Raw genomic sequence first — 23371 nt, 5'->3', positions numbered from 1 at the left:
CTTGCAGTGCAGCATATAATCAGTTTAACAGGAGAAGGAGAAGTCATCAGTTGATCACTTATCAGCAATGGCAGATCTGGCTCTTTTAGAAGACCTCTATGCGCTGGTACAACAGTGCACACGTACGTGCACGTGCCACGGTGGAGCGCTGCATAGTAAACAGGATAGTTGATGACCATCCCACGTTCTACATGCTGAGTATGAGCTACTGTGCTCCAGAAGGAGGTTCAGAGTCCCTCGATGTAGATTAAATAGATTTAAAAATAAAATTTTCCCTGCGTCAATGAAGCTTTTATATAGCAGATAAATGAATGTCTCCAATGTGTGTGAGCAAGCTAGGAAACCATTCTTTGCAGCCAGACCTCAATTCTCAAATTTTGAAGTATGGAGGCTTTTAATTGGTCTGCATTTTGTTTTGAACTTTCTGCTCACTTTGACCCACATTGGAGTATAATGAGCTGCATATTATGGGCACACCACACAATGCACTCTTTGTTTCACTTTTTCTTTACCCACTAACACAAATGACCACAGAAATCCTAACTATCAACTGCTAAAGATCAAACTGACAGACCTTATTTGTCTAAATAATTTTTGTAACTAAGTTTCAGAAGACTATTTTGGATACAAAAACTGCAGCAAGTCAAGCACTCATGTGAACATTTATTTATTTTTTAAACACAAATAATATAAACAAATAATATTTCACAAACAGCACATATACTTCTCTGGGAGGGACATGTAGTGCTTTTGAATAGCAACAAGTAGCCCGACAGATAACACCAGGACCTATACTGAAGGCAGGAGTTTAAAAATGGGTATGTGAGTTAGTTGACTTTCAGTTCTCTAAAAAATGTGTTCATTCATGAATTTGGCACTAGTTGGACTCATGCAAGGATTGAAAACTGAAGTAACAGATCATGCTTCCTTCACTGTACTATGACTCAAATGTATGTGTTTTAATGTATGTGTGCAAGGAAAGATGTATCAGATCAGAGTTACTGATCAGACTGTAACACATACACGTCACATAATACTGAGTTAGTATCACAACTGAGTAGCATTACCGCACACCAGAAACAGATATTGACGGGACATCATGCAACTCTGCTGAATAACTGTAAAGACTGTAAAAAAAAACTACCAGTAACCAGAATACGGAGGATGGAGATTTTTCTGCTAGTTATACAGCATGAGGTATTGTCTTGTGGATAATTACACTAGAATATGTCAACCAAGCAGACAAAGATTCATGCAGTGTTTCTGATTTGACTTTATGAATATTCTTGAAAGGTTTTTGCATCACACCTTAAACAAATTTTGCTGCAAAGATTTATGATTTGGTAAGTAGTCAGGGCTGTAGCCAGGGTTTTAGAAATACTAAGGTCATCAGTTGTAATTTGCCTCATCTATCACTTACCTCGAAACCAAATTGAGTTATTTTATTTGGATTTTTCATTTTTTATTCATTCAGTTAGCTATTCATTTATATTTACAAGTTTTATTTAAATGGGGTAGTGCTTTCAAGGAAAGTCCTCTGGATTTAGGTTGCACCAGCTGTTAGTCAATCCATTACTAATTGTGTGTTTAAAGTTGTTTCTAAATTCTTAGTAACAATTTCAAGTAGCTAACTTCAGTTCAAACTTGGGATATTACTAAGTCAGGTTGCACTAATGCAACTTAAGAAATGTTTCAGCTAACTAGTAAAAACTTTAGTAATGTGTAAATCGGTTGCAGGGAGACATTTGTAGCGCTGTCCAATCAAAAGCAATCAACATAACATAATAAACATGAAGTGCATCACAAGCTAATATAACTTCCAAAATAAGTTTTTGGAGGTCCACCAATCTTATATTGAACTATGAATAGTTTTGAATACGATTGCTCGGACCTCACCAGCGTTATCAGAAAGCTAATGTTATTTTTGCCATTTAGTTCAGTTCGCTAGATAGCAGTTACTCAGCATAAATATTTAGTAACAAATAATCTCTTGGTAAGAGCATTGTGTGGTGGAATATGTTTTATTTTGATGATGCATAAATCTCAACTTAGAAAGCACTTATAGCTATGCTAAGTTTTAAATTAACAGCTGGTGCAACCAGCTCCTGGAAATCACAACTAACTAAAATAGAAGAACTTTGTCTCTTGTGGGGCTAAAGGTAGACCAAATTAAATATTTGGAGTCTATAAATACCTTTCAAAAAGAAAGAAAATAAATATAAATACTGCCTAAGGAAATACTCACCATGTGTAAGTTTTTAACTGCAGAAAGTAAACTCCCCTCAAAGTCACTAAAACCCCCAGAATTGCCAGAAAAGATACCAAAAGAACATGACCTCAGTGTCATGGTAGCTACAGCCCTATATGTAGAAAAACTGCAGAAACATTGACAAAATGTAGTCACAAACCATGGAAATCTAAACATTTTAAATAAATACATTGAGAATCATCGTGAAATCCCTATGGCAGAGTAAACAAAGAATGACAAAGGAAACTAAAGGAAGTAGACACCTTGGATACACAGATTTTAGGTCCTGTCTCACACTGCCACTGTAGCAACTTTCATAATCTTCTTGTAACAAAGCGTTTCTCTTTTCACAGGTGTGGTATGTTGATATGCAAATCTGTACAAAGTCCTGATGTGAAAACTGAATGTAGTGAGTGAGAATTGTGTTTGTGTTGTGCTGCATGTTCACTTCTCTCCCTGCACAGCTCCCATATACAGACTCCCCTCCTCCTCGATGGTCTCCAGCTCATCTGTGCGGATGGCCTGTGTGATTAAATTCAACTCCTCGCACATAGTCTCATACCGGTACGCCACACGGATGTCAGGAACGTTGGTGCGCCTGATGTCATTACTCTCCTGCCCCTCCTTGATGTGTTTCGGTCCGAGCCAGGAGCACTTCACCTGATCCAGAAGAAGAGTGAAATTTAACTGTCTGCAGAACAAAAGACTGAGGAGGGAGGGCTATAGTTAAGTTTACACAGTAAGTAAAACATGATTCATGCTTCTGATTGCGGTCTGAGTGGCTCCAAGATCCAAGGGGCAGTGTAACTTACATATTGCAGCTTGTGTGTTAGCGCTATGCTGTGGTGTGGACGAGGCACTGAAAGACTACACTCAGTGTTGGAAATAACATATTCAGATTTTCTTTTTCATTTAATGTAGCACATTCATTTAGAACGGTAAACAATCAGTTTCACCAGAACTACTTAGTAGGTGTCCTACATCACTTCTTTTATGGACACCCTGCAGCCAATCAGAATTGAGTATTCACCCAGGCCATGTTATAACACTGGATAATGAGAAAAAGATAAAGATAATTGATACCCTATCAGAGAATCCGCTCATCAGCACGCTGTTTCTGGCCAGCTCACACATGCGCAGGAGCTCAGCTTCCACACCTGAGCAGCAATGCTGTACTCTTCCATCAAAGGCTCCTACACATAGCACATGATAATATCACAGTTAAGCATGCCCTGCTTGTTGAAGGATTTTTAATACAATGTAGCATTTTTTGTTAAATCTGCAAATACCCTAAAATTAGTATTCATAGGAATGGTAGCGGTTTGAAAGTTAATTACAATATACTATTTGTCTTGCAACTGAAAAGTCTACAATGTGGACTCTACTGCCAGAACCATACATGTTATAAAGATGGGTGTTGATATAAATAAAATACTGAGGATTAACTTTAATTCAAATGCTTAAATAGATACACCTTTTGTCTAATAAAATCTGTAATATATTTTTTTTAAATGTTTCAGTCTTAGACTAAGAGTCTAATTCATGTTTATGAATTTATTTAAGTGTGCAGGAGAAGTCAGCCAATTAAGCCACCATACTACATACATACAATACAGGTGCCTTATTAAAAATGTACTCTTCACTTCATATATATATAACTATCACTTAGTGCAATTATTATAGCAATTTGCTTATACCATGTTTCTTATTTCCACATTTTAAATGAATACATTTTAAATTCTAAATGAAAATCTAAAATGTAGGATGTTACAAATGTTTGACTGGCTGTGTACACTGACCTTGGTGAAGTGAAACTGCAGAGGGTCGTCTGTGGACAGAGAGACCATGAGGCCTCTGGACAGGTACTCTGGCAGAGGGTTACGATGGTAGCTGAGGAACAGGCTGTTATTGCTGAGAGGAGACATGGCGATACCGATCTGGGCCAAGTAGTACAGATACTGCAGCACAGGAGCCTGGAGCAACATAAGCCATAATGTTGTGTGCTGTGATAAACAATCAATGCGCTAGGAGTACATTCCATGAGCATGTAAAGAAGTGAGATTATGACTAAAGTATGACTCATTAACAAATATAATAAACATGATCTAGCTGAGTCGAGACCTGGCACAATTGTTTTATTAAATCATCATTTCCTCACAATCTCTTAGACTAATAAATCAGCTGTTGTGATATGGAGGTCACACCTTCCTGAGCAGCAGCCCGTGGGAGATGTTCTCTGACAGCATGAAACCGGACACCAGGTGATGGATCGGCCCTGCCTCTCCACAATGAGGACGTAGGACGAGTGTGTGAAATCCCCGCTGCCTGAACAAAAAAGACACAGATACTAAGAGGGTGACTTCAACAGATTAAAGGGTTGTAACAGATTTCAGCTTTGTTTGTCTTCTAAACAATCAGGCAAAGTATGTCTGCATAAATGAACATTCATTGCTGCTCTCCAGTGACTGAAATATAAAACAGATTTTTACTTTCATTTACCAGAGATTTGCATGAAGAAAAGTCACAGCTGACATTTAACACAGAGACAAGTGAGACATATACAAGAAGGAACAAATACTTTCATCTGGTGATGACCTATATTTTTCTTATTGTCCACAAATCCCATGAAATGACCACGATTGACCTGCAGCTGCAAATAGTTCGTAGCAAACAAATCTGGCCATCAGACTGGTAGTTTTAGACTCCTGATTTACAGTCTTCCTCACCTAGAAACAATTTCTGATTTATTGAGTTTTAACTAATGTTAAAGGGCCACAGATGAATCCAAAAGGATAAGAATGTATTTTGTGGTTTGTTACCCTATTACTACAGTTATAACATTTTAAAAGAGGTTGAGTCCAGAGAATTGCTCTGTTAATTTAACAGTTATTCAATCTATTCCATTTCAAACTATTTACATGCCAAACATTCTCTCATTCTCTAATAATTGTATTACTTAAATATTTTTTTAAACATATTATGAATTGTAGCAGGAAAAATGTGAAGGAAAAGAAAGAAAGGCTTACATTAGGGCTGAACGATTAATTGCATTTGCGATAATATCGCGATATGTTAAAACGCGATTTCCTAATCGCAAAGGCTGCGATTTGGTCTCGATTTGATGACTCGCAAGAGCAAATCAGTTTGCACTACGCAGAGAAAGCATCAACTTAGCACGCTAACGCTACACTGTACCTTGAGCTGATCTCTGTCATTCAAACAATTCTGAGTTGAAGTTTAAAACTTTTACAGCCATTTTAATAAAATGAAGGGTTTTGTTTGGGCTCGAGTCCATACATGCAGTTAATGGATACAGGCACGCAGAACTGAAGGCTCGGTTGGCAACGAGCTAGCTCTGATTAGCGGTTAGCTCCGGTTAGCGGTTAGCTCCGTTATAAAGATATAAAGATATGGGTGGAGGAGCTGCCACTGAGAGGGGTAACAATCAGACTGATAAATGACGGTTTGGGGAGCTTTCACAGCAGCGTGGCCGCGGTGTTTCAACGGTTTTATTAGTACAGTTAATCCCGGCACCGCAGACCACAGCAACTAACGTAACGATAGCCTCTCTGAGCAAGTGCAGTGTTGACGGTGCCGGCACGCAACTTCACGAGGGGAGGGGGCTGGAGGCAGCTCCTCTCTGTATGCACTGTAAAAAAAATATGTATGTATGTATGTATATGTATATATATATATATATATATATATATATATATATATATATATATATATATATGTTATATATATATATATACATATATATATATATATATATATATATGTGTGTATATATGTATATATATATGTATATATGTGTATATATGTATGTATATATATATATATATGTATGTATATGTATGTGTTTTTACTTATTTAACTGTCTAGTGTGTAATTGTGTGTTGTTCATACTATACAATGATTTATTGTTTGTCTTTGTTGAATAATACAGAAGACAAAGAGCTTAAAAAAATAATCGAATATCGAATCGCAATCGCAATATTTGGGGAAAAAATCGCAATTAGATTATTTTCAAAAATCGTTCAGCCCTAGCTTACATGTTAAAAGTTGAAACTGTAAACAAATTATACTGTATGAGATTCAGAAAATATGATAAAATATAAGAGACAAAAAATGTAAACCTTTGTGAAGAAATGTTTGTTATTCCATTATTATTTGCAAATAAACTGCAATTTGTCTTGGATATTTTATATATTTTAAACTGGTTTTGTGTCTCAAGGATAAACCAACTAAAATGTAGTATTTCAATTTTTTGTGTTACATTAAGATAAATTAAGTAATAATAAAAAATAAAGCCAACAAGGTATACGCCTTTGGCTTCTTGACCTCTCCTTATGCATTTTTTATTTTTTCATTATCTGAATTATATGCAGTCTTATGTGTGTGCAAATAAATAAATAAAAAACATATTTTGCAACAATGAAATCCCCCGGGTTTAGGCAAAAATAATTGTCCTACTATATATATACATTTTCTTTTGCATAATTGTGAAAAGCATAAAAGATACATATTTCTACCCAATACGTCATACTTTTTAAGAGTCTTAAAATGAGTCCATACATTGAATCTGAGAAATATACAAGTAAAAAAAGCAGCCACTTGGACTGAGGTGTAGGTACGTACCTGCGCAGGTGATTCAGCACAGTCATGTTTGCGTACATGTAGTAGAGGTAGTAGGAGTAGGGCGGGTTGTCCTCCTCTGTCCAGTTGACTGGCAGCGGACTGTCCAGGTTGAAGATATGTTGCTCTGGTTTCGACTCATCATCCACACTGTCAAAACCCACAACCTGTGTGAGGGAGCAACGAGAGATCCATGAAACCATCTGAGGTGTGGCTACATATGAATAATATAAACTCCTGATTGCACAGCAAAGACTTCGTACGTGCTGAAGGAAGAGGTGCAGCTCTGGATGGCTGCCGGGGTTGACTGTAACCTCAAACAGAGGCATGAAGATATTCTCCAGCATCTCTTGGAAGTTGCACAGCTGTTTCTTCGTGTGGTAGACGTCACTTTGAGAGACAAATACAAATAAAGAAGTCAGTTGTTATCTTTCTTGTGCTCTTTTAACTCATGTAGATATATTTTAAAGATCCTTAGCGACTGATGTGGCTGTTTGTAAACCTCAGTAAGGGCTACTCAGTGATGTAAGAGTAGTCAGGTATTTTAGTTAAGTAAAAGTCTGTCGCTGTCAAAAATAATTCAAAATCAAACAAGTACACAAGTATTAATGTGTATAAAATGTGATAGTCACCTTTCAGATGGTTGTCTTTACAAAGGTTACAGACCCTCTAATTCCTATCCAGGCATTTTTACTACTTTATATTCTGTTGGGTGGTTTAATCTATAACAAATTATATATCATACATTGATTCTTTGTTTTATATGTAGAATTGAAATGTGTACATTAACTAAAATATTTTGGTAGTGGCATAGAAGTACAAAGTGGCATGAGGTTGAAATGCCTCAATATTTAAGTATAATACTTGAGTAAATGTAGTATCATACTTCCCACCACTGGGGTTACTCACAAGAGTCGTGGCACTTGCACAAGCCAGCGCACATTGGTGGAGTAGACCCGATGTTTGACAGCCCACTGGGCCAGCTTGTCCCACTCGTCTCTGGAGCGTCCGTAGATGGACAGCCTGAGCTCCACGTTCTGGTATTTGCTCTCCTCCAGGTCTGCCATCACCTCCTGAGAAGCAGTGACACAAACAATCAGCAGAGGGGGCCAGTGTCCGTCTCATACACTCATTCTGCAAGTATCAGTGGTAAAGTGATTGTTAATGGATTCAGTAAGCACCTTAATAATGTGGCCAAAGTATTTCCCCTCAATGTAGTTGTCTGTTTTGATGAAGATCTCTCTCAGAATGGACTCGCCGATGGGGTTGTATTTGGCATTGAACTTGTCAAAGCGATGAAAAGTGTTTCGGTCCTGTAAGTAAGAAAGTGATTCAAACAGTCTCTCATTAACTTCAGCTTTTGTCTGGTCTTCGTTGTTTCAAAACAGTTTTGATCTATCCATCATGGGTGTTACTCACTGCGTGCATGTCCAGGGTGTCCACGCTCAGGTCAAAGGCTGTCAGGTTCATGGTCTCAAACACTTCCATGAGCGTCTGACCCTTGCCATTTTCCACACGCACAATCTCCTTAGGATACTTCTTCATGGCCCTTTTAATAAAACGCAGAAGGTGCTTTTGGTTCATGCAGGACGAAGCGTGGATGTGTGTGTCGACCTGTAAAACAGACAAAAAAGTATATAGCCTATTGGACTCCAGTTCTGGATTACAATAAATAAGTTTGATTAGGCTCAGTAGAAAACAGCTCCCAAGTTCACCTTACGGATATTGTAAAAGTCTCGATGTGGGACTTTCTTCTGTGCTGCCAGCTCCTTCATCTCATTCAGCAGGATGTGCATCTGGAACTTGGAGCTAAGATACTGCAGACGACGGTAGCAGAAGGACTTTCTGTGGCAAAGAGAAACACAAACAAGTTACGGTTACTTTCTGACAATGTGGTTGAGATGAGAAACGGAAAGAGAAAAGAACGTCTTGTGATAAACAACTTGAATGGTATAATTTCAAAAGAAAATCTAAATAAGGAAAACGTACACTGGTCCGTTGATAATGAGGGCCATCATGACGTTCATATCAGCGATGTACTCCTGCAGGTCTGGATACGGCAGGTCCAGCTCTGTGCTCCTGTTGGCGACACCAAAACTTAAGCAGGAACCTCTTTGCTGCCAACAAAATGTGTGAGCTGAGTCTAAAAACAGACAAGCATCCAACCACATCGAGGTACAAGCATGCGAGTGATTCATCATAAATATCTCACTTTTCCATAACGTTCCTCGTTGTGTACACATGCATGACACCATCCACCATCTTGCAGCTGTAACCCAAATCATGGGGCATGCTGGCAGGGTCCTGGTTCTCATAGGGGTGCGTTTTAGAGACAGGTGGGTGCATTGTGGCATCTGAGAGGAGACAGAATGTCGCAATGTGTCACGGCTCTGAACAAGGTGGCAACGCACATGCAACTAAGGTCTCATTTGAACAGCCTGCACGCTGTGACAGCCTGGTCAGGGGTGTGTGACAGATGGATTGTGAAATCTGTGGGCGTGCCCGTTTATGTCATAATGTGAGAGTACGGCACATGACAATGGACATGATTTATATTCCCATATTAACATAAGATTACTAATCTAACATCATCATCAATCACATTTCTGGAGTGATCAGGAATAAAGCTGTGAATAACAATGATTTCTATTTTTTATGTATGTATATTGATTGTTACTTTGATTTATCGATTTTATTGTTGTTTTTGTCTACTGATGCAATATCTATTGCATGTCTGTCTGTCTTACTTCCAGAAGTTTCTGCAGTGACGGTCTCTGAGATCTCCTCCTCATAGTTATCTAAGTCCAGAGGTCTCTCCCTCAGCTCCTGCAGGTAACGAGCGGTGGTCCTGCAGAAACTCTGCAGCGACAGACCCATATACTTCTGTCTGATGAACAGAGCCTTCACCACACATTTGGCTGCATCCAACAGATCTGTGAAGGGAACCTTGATGGAAGATAAATTAAACAATTAAAAGGACTAAAGAGAAGAAAAGAAAAAAAGTGTTTTTTTCAGAGAGGAGGTGTTATTTAATTGTAAGAAATGCCACAAAAGGAATTCTGGGCAAAGTGCTTCTACTAAGAAAAAGTTTTCTCATTTTCCTTGCATTACTGGGAATCTGACTTACCCCACATTTCTCATCTCCAGAAATAGCCACTCGCTGGTACTCTTTCTCTGGAACCAGGTCCTGCAGGTCAGGAAATTGGCTCTTCTCCTTCATGTATCTAATAATATATAGAACAAACAAATGACTTAAATTATTTTCTATTCTGGTACTTAAGGTATACATTCAATGGATAATGACACCACTGTTACCTATAGCTAGTGAAAACACTCACTCGAGATCTGTGGCACTGTCAGTCTTCATGAACTCCTGTTTAGCTCGCAGGAGGATGTCGGGTTCAAACCTGAACAAAAAGAGGCTCATCATTGTTAGCTTCAGGATCATCAGAGCAGAGTATGGCTGCAAATATTGTCACATGTTTGTATATTTACTAACAACCTCCTTCCTTTCGCTGCACTTACTTGACATCCTGGCTTATCTGTCGCTCAAGGCGATGACGTCTCTCCTCCAGCTGTTCAATAGGGCTGTCCTCTGGGAATTCATAGGGGGCACTGCGCATCTCACTCTCTGCCAGTGTGCGGGAGAACAGCTCCTTCACACATACAGTAAACAACATTATATTAGTCTACACATCTAGCCACGAGTCAGTTCAAAATACATTTTCATGAACACAATCACTGAGTACTAACCTCAGCTATGTCTTTGTACTTCCCGTCCATGGATGTACGCAGGTCAATGGATTGTTTCAAGGCCACAGGGATCCCAGGCAAGGAATTCTGGGAAGTGAGGAGGTGGCGGGCACCACGGAGATCAGCTGGAGATAAAGAGGAGGGGAAAGAGGGAAAGAAATCATAAAATGAGTGAGAAAACTATGCATATCTTGAAGAACTGAAGAATGTCCAGAAATAAAGAACAGCACATTAGGACCTCTATCATCATGTAGTCAGACAAGTAACACCTAATTTCGGTTCAGTAAGATCAATAAATCAGTTTAGCTTGCAACAGCTGTACCCTAATTACTGTCAATGAGATTATCAATCTTGATAAAAAAAAAAGAAGCAAACATCCTCTCATTTTACTCAGCATTGAAAAAGTGGGATAGACATGACTATGAATAAGCTAAATCAGTTTTATGAGAGTACTCAGTCTTTATGACTTTTTTTAAAAGTAATTGGTAATAGTAATTAGTAATTAATTCACAGTGACCAAATCAGTCTGCAGAAGCTTGTTGTTCCTCCATCAGTGAGTCTTTCCAAAACAGTGGAGGTCTGAGCTCAGCAGCTGTTTATTCCTCAAGACACAATGGACCATTCAGGTGGGGAGCCCATCAGCACATACACCGGCTAATGCCCTCCATTGTTGCCATTGCCAGATAAGAAGTTTTATACAAACCCAGTTGTCATGGAAAGGAAAAAACTAAGTGAAAACAAAGGGGGATGGTCACTGAAAAAAGACTTAGGACAAGGACGGCGAGGAAGTTGTCACCAGCGATGAGAAAAACAGAGATGTTAGGCATTCGTCTGTGAGAAACAGACAATGCCTTCGCTGCTGTTTCCCCCCAGGTGTATATTTAGCCTGTCTGCAATGATATTAATCTTTCCCTTGAAACGTCTCACCTGCCACTGAAATATTCATCATTCTGTTAAATATTTCATCCTGTGTGTGCTAGAGTGTCATTGGGCCTGTGGTCTGTCAGTATTTATAGGCCATACACACAAGAAGGTCAAAGAGGGTATACTGTGTTATACCTGCAGTCTGAAATGTCTTTGTACTATTGTGCCCTATCTAAATTAAGAGTCAGATTTATTCAACCCAGCATGTCTGAGTCTGTCTGCTCTATGGGGACAGTAAAGGAGACCAGAGATGCAATTAGAACTCGACAAAAAGCTTCATTAAAGGTGGTGTAGGTAGGATTGGGAAGATCCAGGACTTAGCCAAAAAATGTGAACATCAACAACTTCTCAGTCCCTCCCCCCTTTCTGCTAAAGCCCAAAATGTTTTTCTAAGCCCCTCCCCCCACAAGGGAGAATGAATGCGTGTGCATGAGCAGTTATTGATACGCAGTTAGACACCCCCCCTGGCCATGATTGGTGCATCTGAACAGGGAGCTGTGGATTTTTGCAAATCGCACCACAGGCTGTAGGTGGTGCCAGAGGAGCCGGATTTTTTTTTAAATGACTTGCTTCATGTAGTTCTACATCGAACATAGGGTCAGTTTCAGCAAATATGACAGAAAGTTAGTTTTATTAGTCTTACCTACTGCACCTTTAAAGGTACAAAAACACTTGAGTAGGCAGGCGGAATGGTGGCCATAAAGAAAAAAGAGGTGATGGTGCAATCATTGGCCAGACCACAATTCACTACATTATTTATCACCTTGTGCTTTATAACACTGTCCAATCAACACATCCCACTCAACACGATGAACAAGTTTGCATGCACAGCAAGACAGCAATATCACTATCATCAATATCTGGACTACTGCAATGCACTCCTCACCGGGATCCCTGACAAAAGCCTTCAGAAGTTGCAGTATATTCAAAACAGTGCTGCTAGGATCCTGTTGAGGGTGCGCAAATATGACCACATCACCCCCATCCTTAAATCACTCCATTGGCTTCCTGTCTCACTCAGGGTTGAGTACAAGGTCTCCCTCCTTACCCACCAGTGCATTCATGGTGAAGCCCCCCTCTACCTCAAGGAACTCCTCACCCCACAGACCTCAACACGTACCCTCCGATCTGCCTCAGCATATTTTTTGAAACCTCCCAGGACAAAGCTTTGTACAATGGGAGATCGGGCTTTCTGCTCAGCTGCTCCCAGACTGTGGAATGCTCTCCCTGACCACCTGAGGACCCCACAGACTGTGGATGCTTTTAAACGTGGCCTTAAAACCCACCTTTTTAGGAGAGCTTTTGAGTGAACTTGTGTCCTTTTGCCTTTTATTTACTTCCTTTTCTTTTCATGCTCTCCATGTGTTTTTATAATTTTTGGCACTATCATGTAGCACTTTGAGATTTGCTTAAATATAAAGTGCATTACAAATTAAATGTATTATTATTATTATTATTATTATTATTATTATTATATCAAAACACAGAAGTATCTCAGACTAAAATACTTCAGCAAAAACAGAGGGAAACAAACTTCTTCAGTGCATAAATATTCAAGTGCTTCCACCTTTCAAAGGCTGAATAGTGGAGATCCAACATTGAGCTTTGAATCTGAGTAAATTCAAATCAAACAAAAATAAATAACAATGATCTATGAACTATTTTTGAATAAGCATTATTTTTCAAGTAAAGACACCAAACATTTTCTGGTTCCAGGCAGACTAAAAGATAATGTAAAATAATCGTTAGTTGCAACACTGTTTAAAAGCGAAAGAACAAATGTTGCATTATATGCAAACATTATGGGAAAACCTCTACTGGACACATTCGTTAAATAATTCTAAATATAAATAAGAAATAATACCATTGTAAGTAACATCTGTCTATCCAAAGCCAGCTTGAATAAACAAAAATGAGAATACATGCTGTGATGCCAAACTGTCCTTCAGTCTCAGTCACAAGGGACACAAAGTCAAGCCACAGATAGTTGCCCTCCTGTGATAGGAGGGAGCACGTCTGTTTGATGTAATGGCCGACAAAGATGTTATCTCTGCTGTTGGTCTGGGTGCACATCAATTTGTTGTGATAACAGTGGACACTGGTGTGGAGGGCAGGAGGCGACCAGCAGCAAAGACATCCATACTGGGCCACAGCAAAGCCGAGCCTAGCCAAGCCTGCCGGGGCCCGGAGCTAATCCCCTAATGGCGGCTATATTTGGATCAGTAGCATCTATGGTTACATAACAACTCATCCCCCTGCAGTTGGAGAGCAAACCACTCAGAAATTGAAGTCAGCCACATTTCACTTGAACATTTACCACCTAATCGAGTTTGCTAAAGTTTTCATTGATCTATAAGAGCTGGAGGAAAGCAGCATGGGGGCTCAATGCAACATGAGTAAAACAGATTGGAGGTATCTAATACGACAACATGTTGAACCAAAGACAATGCTACACATCTGCTCATCTTCCACAGCCTCAAAATAAGGTCATAGTGTCTTAACCATGACTCCAGTCTAAGTCAAATTGGATGGTGCGGTGTAACAGATCCTCGGGGATGAGATGACATGAGGAAAGTTTTTCCGAAGCCTACAGGCCAGAGGTCATAATGTCAAGAGATATCGTGTGAAAACTTCATCTACAGTACTGTTTTTTGCCCCCTCGCCTTTGTCAGGAAACATCATCATTTCTTAGAGGCCAACAAGGATCCCTGTCTGAATGGAATAACATTTCAACATAAGTACATAATTCAGAATGATTATACTTAATATCAAGAGATTCCCTTTATTTCACCTCATCCTCTCTCTTCTCTGTGTTTTCTACCATCAGGCAGGCCATGCATCATCAAACCCTGTCTACCTGCTTCCATTGACTATGCAGATTTGGTATTCAGCCCACAAGAAATGCCAGTGACTCACAACCTATGTGGCAAATGTCTCACAGCGATAACCAATACTTACTCACAGCTCACATGTGTCAGTGCTGCTGAGAAAGCAGGAATACCAATATAAACAAAGCAGCACTGGGGATCTCACTCAGTTTCAGCACAGATAACAAACAACCCTTTTAGTACCTTTGAATATATTTTTCTGCATAACCCCTATGTTCATTTAGAGTCTCAATTAAAAACAAAAACGTTTTTTGCCTACATAAAACAAAATAGTCTAAAACTGGCTACATTTAGATTCAATTCGGGAACTATAAAAACAAAATCACAAATCTTACAAGCCATTTGAAGCCAGCTTGCAGTATTTTAGATTTTTGATATTTTGTGCTTTGTAGACAAGAAACAATCAAAGTTCAGCCCCAGTTTTGGTCCCAGAATATCAAATCAAAGCTGTTTGGCTTCAACAACTTACACATAAAATCAGAAAATGTCACTTATCTTACACTCCAGTGTTTCACAAGAAAATATGGCACACAATTCACACACAATTCAGCATAACAACAAATTAAATGTGGCTGCTCACTATCACATAGGAAGTGTTGTGTCTAAAGGACAAATACATATGCATGGCAGGGAGCATGCAGCTGGATTTAACAACGCTCCTCTGCTCCTCTAAAGGATGCTTACTCCTCCTGCCTCTCTCATGGCTCTGCATCAAACAGCTGACATCTCTCAAGATGTGTAATGAAATTCTTTGGTTTGACTGCATGTCTGCAGCTCGGATTTGGTAGAAACTTCTTTCCTGTGTTCCTTTACTGCTCTCAGCCTTCTCACTTGAACAATAAAGAAAAGAAATGCTAAAAATATAAAGGCAAGTTGCCCACTAGCCTTGAAAACAACCCTCTCGATCAGATCCTACAGTTGCAGGTGTATCGATCTGCTCCGCTTATTTGAGCACAATTGCACCTTCATCTCCAAAAAACATGAGAAAGCTAGTTCATGGGACAATCAATCGGCATACATTATCCTCAGCACACCAAAGACAGCACTGCTTAGGGCTATTACATAAAGCCATTAAAGGACAGACAGGGGATAGTGGCAATGTCAGTGTGAAAGAGGGAAAGGAAAAAAGGGGGAGGGTTAGAGGGGAAGAGAGGAGAGCATTATTTGTGCTTTTGCACAGGATGAGGGGAGAGCGTACCTGTCTCCTCAGAGCCTGCGTTAACCAGCAGCTAGCAGGGCTGGGAGAGGAGAGAGAGACAGAGAGAGGGAGAGATATGCTGTCCTGGCAGGGAGATGGAGCATGCCAAACAGCAAATGGCCCAGGATGGCGTCTGCTTTCCTTTTAAGATGGGTTAAACATGATGCGAAGGAGGGATGGAGAGAAGCAAGAAAGAAACACTTGAAACACTCAGTCAAATGATAAAACATACATATGCTCTCACGTCAACGCACTCACAGAGTCCAAGAGTCACATCCTGTATTCCCTTAATCTGTCCATATGATACGTACAAAGAGCTGGTCCAGCAGATCCATTAACTCCCCCTCACATCCCAGTGTGTGACCCCCCTCTGCTCTGTCTGCCTCCTTGTTCAGGCCAGCTGTCGCTGCACTAGCAGCCTCTGGAGCTGATCCTCGTCATTTAAATGCCTCTGACATCTATCTGGAACGTACCACAGGAGGGAGAGGAGGCGGGTTTGGGTGGGGGGGGCGGCGTACATAACCGGCGGATGTGGGTTCTCCTGCTGTGAGTTTCTCTAACAGCACCCCCCTGTCCTCTACTTTATCCTCTGTGCTGTTTTGCTGAGGGGGCCATGTGTTCAGGATGTTTGTGTCGTCTGTGTGTGTAAATAAAATGGTGCTGGCTCAGCTGTAAGGTCTGACACGTCATGGTCTTTTTTTTGCTGAAGGAGATGACTGTTTAATAAATGAGACCTTGCATCCCTCCATGTCCTCTCACATGAATGAAATTAAAGGGCCAGCACGTTGTCCCAATTATGGTTGCAGCAGTAATTTCTGGAACATGCTTTCCCATGCTAGAAAGACAGAACTGTGTGTATGCTAAAACGGATGAAATAACATATTAATAATCAGGTAAACTGATGCAATTGATTCATTCCGAGACAGAATGGTGAATGTTTGTGAAATCTGTCATTGTGTGCAAGTTTCTCTGCAGTCATATCTCTCCCAATTATACTTCTGCACCAAGAGAAAATTCGCTGTGGATAACCAAAGCTTGTATTGCAAAAGAAATGTTATGAAAAATGAAAAAAATCCAGTCATGGCAGATCGAAACAATGAGACATTTATCCAGTGCTCCTGACATTTAATTAAGTCAAGAAAGTTTTGAGAAAATATCCATCCCTGAGTGCCTAATTGAGCTTTTCAGAAATTGTTTCATGCCTTACAGACAAATGTTATTGAATCTATTGTAAGTTAAGCATTCCATTCCATTACAAGTGTTTGCGCTGCCTATCTTATCTTCTCTTGCTCAATACTGTGTAGAGTTTAACTCAAGTTGTCTTTTGACCCTAATGCAGAATCTTATTTAAGCATTTGTGTTCCGTTTTATTTTTTACAAAAGATAAGGCAAACAACATTCATATTATACATTTTTTGTTATTGTTGTACCTACCCCCTCTGTGGTAGCCTATATGGTATATTATATATATATATATATATATATATATATATATATATATATATATATATATATATATATATATACACATAAATATACCGTAAATAATTGTAGGCACTGTAGTTTCAAGCAAATGTTACTAAAACAGAAGTAAATAGTGAATTTAGTGGGGACTATTCTTTTTTAACTGAGGTGTGAAATTGAGTCAAAATAAACTACAATTCCCATGTTCATTTTTATGAAGGAACATGTCACACAGTGCAACAGTGTGGCTCTTTGATGTGTTTATGTAGTTTTTGGACAATATGAGAGCTATATCAGGCTTTGGCTACACAGACAATATTACATATATTAATTGTTGGGTTTGTTTTTCTATGAGGTCTGTTGACAATAAGAAAAAATACAGACTTTCGCCAGCCTTTAATCATTTCTGAAGCTGTTTTCACCATCTGTTAAAGCAAAAATAATGCGCTTTATTCTATTTTCAGTCTGAACATCTTATATATATATATATATATATATATATATATATATATATATATATATATATATATATATATATATATATACTGCAAATCCTTTTGGAGAGAGCTGCTCTTAAACTGGAGCAATCCAGTTTGAAAAGCACTGCTTGCAAACTGGACAGAAAAAAAACCCTGAGCACTACAGAGAGTCAAATGCAATCTGACTACAAACAAATGACCGCTCTGCCTCTCAAGGTTAAATTATTGTGTTTGTTTTTAAGGCACTTTTTAGCAAGATTAGCTTTCAAGAGGACTAATCAAATTGATGTGGCCCCAAGGAGAGAACAACAAACAAGATTGCTGCTCATTGATTAATCAGTGCAGCTGCATTTACTTGCACCACACTCCCTCTGATGGCCGAATGCTGCATCACACACAAATCAGCACCAGCTTGCAATGGTTTAAGGCAGTGTATCTTACAGTACATGGGGATACATCATAGGGGTACATGTACCACTAGGGGTACTTTGGAGTACTGCAGAGGGTATGTGAGATTTTTTTTTTAAATGTATAAAAACAATATCAGTCATGCATGATTCCTAAAATAATTATACTATAATAATGAATGAATTTGGTGATTGTAAACATTTGAAATAGTATTTAAGTGTTTTTCAGTTATAATGTCAAATTAGATACTGATGGCGCAGCGCTTTAATGTGCCTCTTTATATATGCTTTTTTCCTACCAAAAATATTTTGCTCTGGTCAGAGGGTACTCGACTAAAACAATATTTCAAAGGGGGTACATCAGTGAACAAAGTTTGAGAACCACTGATGTAAGGCATTCAGTCAAAGAAGAAGATTAAACCCCAAGGCTGGCAAACTAAATTCATTAATATTATCATATTACTATTATTGATTCATTAAAATAGCCTTTTGATTTTGCAGCTGGTTGAGATGGAGCTAATTTTAACTACTTTATATGGTCTTGAGAATTTTATCTTTCATTAGCAATGCATCATATTTTATAACACAATTATATGTTTTGTATGAACTTTCCAGGGCTGCATAATGATTTTCATTATCAATTAAGTTAATTTGATCAATTAATTGTTTAGTTAATTGTGAAAAAATGCCATTCACAATTTCTTAGCATTTCTAAATAATGTTATGTCTTCAGTTTACTTGTTATCCAGCTACATAGTTTAGACAATATTATATATAATAATACATTATTATTATATATAATATATAGGTTAACTAGGGGCATGAATTTTGGTCATTTTGCTAACAAGTGGTAGCCTGGGTAAATCCTGACGAACTTCCGGCAAATTTGAGATTTGCTCTGCAAGTGGGTGTGGCATCCCCAATCACCTACTGGTAACAGAGTAAAGCGCAATATTTCCTTCTGAAATGTAGTGGAATAGAAATTTAAGTAGAATCAAATGGAAACACTTGAGTAAAGTACAAGTACCTCAACATTGTACTTAAGAACAGTACTTAGATGTACTTAGTTACTTTCCACTACTGAATAAAAGGAGCCGATAGACAAAACACTACAATATTTCAGCCATTAGATATTTTTGCTTTCATTTTAGATTATGTCTACAGCAGCATGCACTGTACCTTTCAAACAAGACACAGGTCCACAGGTCGATGTGTTGCAAACAGCAGCTGGCAACAGGTAACTCTATATCTACTGCATCAGCACACCATTAGTCCCACCCACAGGGCACAAGTCCATGAGACCTCTAACAGGCTAGATGTTGGTTCATATGAGCAGCAGAGACACAGACAACTAAACAACAGTATGCAGTGTGGATGCACACGAGGAGTGACTCACTAAAGGTTATCGGATGAAGGTGTGTTGGGGTGGGAGTCCCAGGGCTTATTTGTATTGATTGCATTACTGGGGAGTGATGGGGCTCAACATTTAACCTACAGGGTCTCTCTCCTGAAATTATTTGTTTATGGCACAGACCCCGACATGTGTGGCCACGTAACGATGACAAGAAGAAGAAGTGACACAATTAAAGGAGGCGTGAACAAGATATGGGCAAAGTACAAGGTCCATTATCCACCTCCTGTACTGTATAAATAGTCATTCTGAATGACGCTCTGATTGTATTGTAGTTATTTCATGTTTTATGTTATTGTAGTATTGCTTTCCTGCAGAGGTGGAAAGTATTTTTTTTTTTATAAAGTGGTAGTATCAGAGAAACAATATGTTTAAAATATTTATTTATCATGTATATAATGTGCTCTTGTGATTTGTTCTATTATCTCATTGTCTTTATATTTTTATACCTGAAAAGTAATATAGTGCTATATAATACGTTTATAATATTTTCCAAGAGAGTGTGGGTTTTTGGTCTTATGATATAATAATGTCTGTTTATGTCACTTACTGCACTGTACTTTACTGTACAAAGCTTTCATCAGTAAGCAGCAAATATGCTGGTACATAACGCTCTTCTCTGATTTGAGTGGTTCAACAAGTGTAAAACAGCACGAGGCACAGAACAGGCGAATTGGTGAGTGGGTGGCTCTCTAATATCAGAACTACCTTTTTCACAGCCAGAGAAGTGATTCACACACTGCTGTTCTCTGCAGAGTTCACTCCACAAATGTGCAATAGTGTGCTAAATATGGACACCACTCTGCCTCAGCTCTTCACGTGATAACTGCACAAGAGAGCAAAGGGCTGTCTGATAGACATGGAGCACTATATTATGTGAACAGGGGGTCCATGACCTTTACAGAAAACTAAGATGTGAGTGATTCAAACTCTTTAATGCCAATTAGATGTGCTGCAGCCTCCCACGTCTATTCCACTCTGCTGTGCTGATTGATTGGCCCATTAGATTGGAAGTTCAGAATTCTTATTGAAACAATCTAATAAAACAAAGCTCATGCAGCATGCCAAGTATTGATTTAGACAATCGATTGGCAAACGAGTGAAATAAAAGTGTCAGACGATAAATAATTTATGATCTTATTATGAGCGACTGCAGCAGATTTAATTATAGCAATCACTTTATTAAATATTCATTAAGCATTTAAAGACATAACACTGCCATTTATTAGTCCATCTAATACAGTTAAATGATTGTGTATCTGAAGCTTGTTTTAACTGCACGTATCACTATTTACATAATGTGTTTCTGCAGAGACTTTCTAAATCAAACCACAGAGGCAGAATATGTGCACAGTCCTCTATATGTCTAAATACCAGAAAAACAAATCTGTCTCTGTTGAATATAAAAGCCAAGATTGTCTCTCATCATTCAGCGAAGATTTACCCCTCCAGAGCAATTTCTAACAGCCACTGTCAACTTTAAGCAATAAATGAGGAAAATCACAGAGAGAGCATCCTGATTGGAGGAGCGGCTGGTGAATCACACGGACCTCCAGCTGTTTGTTGTCAGGACTACAAATCAATCGCTAACCACCTTGACAGTCACCGTAATGTCACAGCATGTCTCTGTCGGTCGTATGTGCCCCAAGTGGTAACATGACATGGGTGATTCTTAAAGATACAGCATATTTTTAAGGCAATGTTTGTGTGTGTTATATAATTCTAATATGTTTTAAAAACATCTTCCAGTAGAGGGAGATTATACCATCTGCTTCCAATACAAATAAACACATTTCAAGATATCAAGAACTCATTTTCCTTGACAGAAGTAAACAATTTTTTTCTCATTAAATGCATGATATTAATACTGAATGAACCTCTTTTATGTTTCAGAGAAAATGTGTTTAGATTAAGAGATGACACTGACTGAGCAGAGGTAGGGGTATTTAAATGGCTGACATTTCGTCATAGGGTCATTCTACACTCTTTGTAGTTTGGATGAAAGGCTGACCAGCGTGTGCATACATCAGAGTGGAGGTTAATCCTTTCATTCAGAGGGGGATCAAGTCCTGAGGTACCAACCTATATATTCTCTCCAGGCCACATACTGCCATCAGGCTAAATGAAATACACCGTCATCACATTTGTCTAAGCAACACATAAAGTATTTTTAGGTGCATTTTTTCACAAACCAAAGGGTCACTGACACATAAAGCAGCAGGTAATCCTTTATGTTAAAACACGAAAACTGACAAAAGGAGTTTCCATCTGAAAACAATGAGTTATGCAACATTTCAGCAACGTCAAAATGTTTTCAAACAGCATTGGCTGGTCCTACTGCAAATTACCTTCTGGCTGATGCTACAGAATGTATGCATGTTGTGTCATTTACATATAAAAACAAGCCTGGAAATAAGGGATGAGGGAAAAAGCTAGAAGCCAGCATACTGACGTACAACTGCAGAGTATGAATGCTGAAATCCTCCACAAAGAGCATCCTCTGCTCTGCTACACCTTCCCAAATCAACAGGTTTGCATTTCCCCCAAACTACTTGCAGAGAAAAAGTATTGCACCCTGCATCTTCTTCTGATGAGTGCTTTATTTTTCATTGAGAAACAATAAGAAATTTAAATGTAATACAAAATTCACATTACACAGTCCAGAGCCACAATACCTGAGGCTGATTTTATGTGAGATTATGTGAGACAACACACTCGAACCTTCACCCTCTTCATCACCATGCGCCCTCCACTCACCTGTGCTGGCTGCATACTGCAGGCTGCCTCGCTTCCTGAAGGGTGAGATGGGCTTGTTTTTGGCCCCGGCAGCGGTCCCTGGGGGCAGGTTGGAGGACATGATCCCAGTTTGTAGGGTTCAGCTTGGCACGGTTGGGAAAGAACAGCTGAGTGAGTCAGAGCTGCTGAGGACGGAGCGTCGAAGAGCTACAGAGTGAGAGAGGAGGGGAAGATAAGAGAGGAGAGGGAAGATATGTAGCACAGATGCTGGGAGCTCGAGGGGGATTGATTGCAGTCAATGTGTGTGTGTGTGTGTGTGTGTGTGTGTGTGTGTGTGTGTGTGTGTGTGTGTGTGTGTGTGTGTGTGTGTGTGTGTGTGTGTGTGTGTGTGTGCGTGTGTGTGCTACGTGCCTGTGAGCAGGAATTTCCAGACTGGTTGGTCCAGCGTAGGGCTGTGGAGCATCCCTCTGCAGTGAAACAAACCCCACCCACTCCGAAAGGCACTCGTGCCTGAGCTGCAGCGCTGATGGAGGCTGGGGGTGGGGGGGGGGGGGTCTAGAGGGTGTGCGGGATGGAGGGGCTCGGCATCCCCCCAGCCATGCATAAATACACACACATGCACACATGGAGGGTACAAAACACCCACAGCAGCCTGCAGTTCTGCTGTTTCCATGACAACCACAAATCTATGTGTGTGCAAACCAGTGGGGAGAAAAGTTGTACATTCTACAATACTACATCAATAAAAATATTGATAATAAACAATAATAACAATGATAATTATACACAGTCTGTGGTGTAAAGTATAAAAACTTAAAATTACAGAAACGTGTCATTTGTAGGTCCATTACATTGGTCTAGACTGAGAACTCTCAACAACTATTGGATGGATTGCCATTAAATGCTATGCAGACATTCATTGTGCCCAGAGGATGAATCCTACTGACTTAGTGATCCTCTGACTTTTCATCTAGCTACATCATGAGGTCAAAATGTGTTTAATACTTTGATTTATGACCAAAACAAAAATGCAAAACTAATGACATTCCCATTAGCCTCAGCTGTACTTGTTTAGTGTTAATTAGCACACGTTGTTGTTGGATCTGACAGCAATGTAGCGAATGACTAAATCATTTCAGTCATCCTCTCTTTTCTATCACGTGGAAGTGGAGACTTATTAACAGACAAAAGCTGAATTCATGAAACCGTTAGCAATTTTTACATG

General features: G+C 39.2%; 1 protein-coding gene across 1 annotated transcript; it reads right to left on the bottom strand.

The window, feature by feature from the left end:
* Window positions 1–651: 651 nt before the first annotated feature.
* ampd2b (adenosine monophosphate deaminase 2b) lies at window positions 652–22456 on the bottom strand. The gene is given in 19 exon segments (XM_039799735.1): window positions 652–2908; window positions 3332–3384; window positions 3387–3441; window positions 4048–4221; window positions 4453–4573; window positions 6890–7053; window positions 7150–7276; window positions 7796–7959; window positions 8068–8199; window positions 8306–8500; window positions 8602–8731; window positions 8876–8965; window positions 9099–9240; window positions 9634–9832; window positions 10014–10110; window positions 10225–10293; window positions 10412–10542; window positions 10640–10764; window positions 22168–22456. Coding segments are annotated over 19 exon segments (2484 nt in total). The 5' UTR covers window positions 22268–22456; the 3' UTR covers window positions 652–2692.
* Window positions 22457–23371: the final 915 nt, after the last annotated feature.

The sequence above is a fragment of the Perca fluviatilis genome, chromosome 5, assembly GCF_010015445.1.
Source record: "Perca fluviatilis chromosome 5, GENO_Pfluv_1.0, whole genome shotgun sequence".
NCBI lineage: Eukaryota > Metazoa > Chordata > Actinopteri > Perciformes > Percidae > Perca > Perca fluviatilis.
This window is presented reverse-complemented; position numbering and strand designations above follow the sequence as displayed.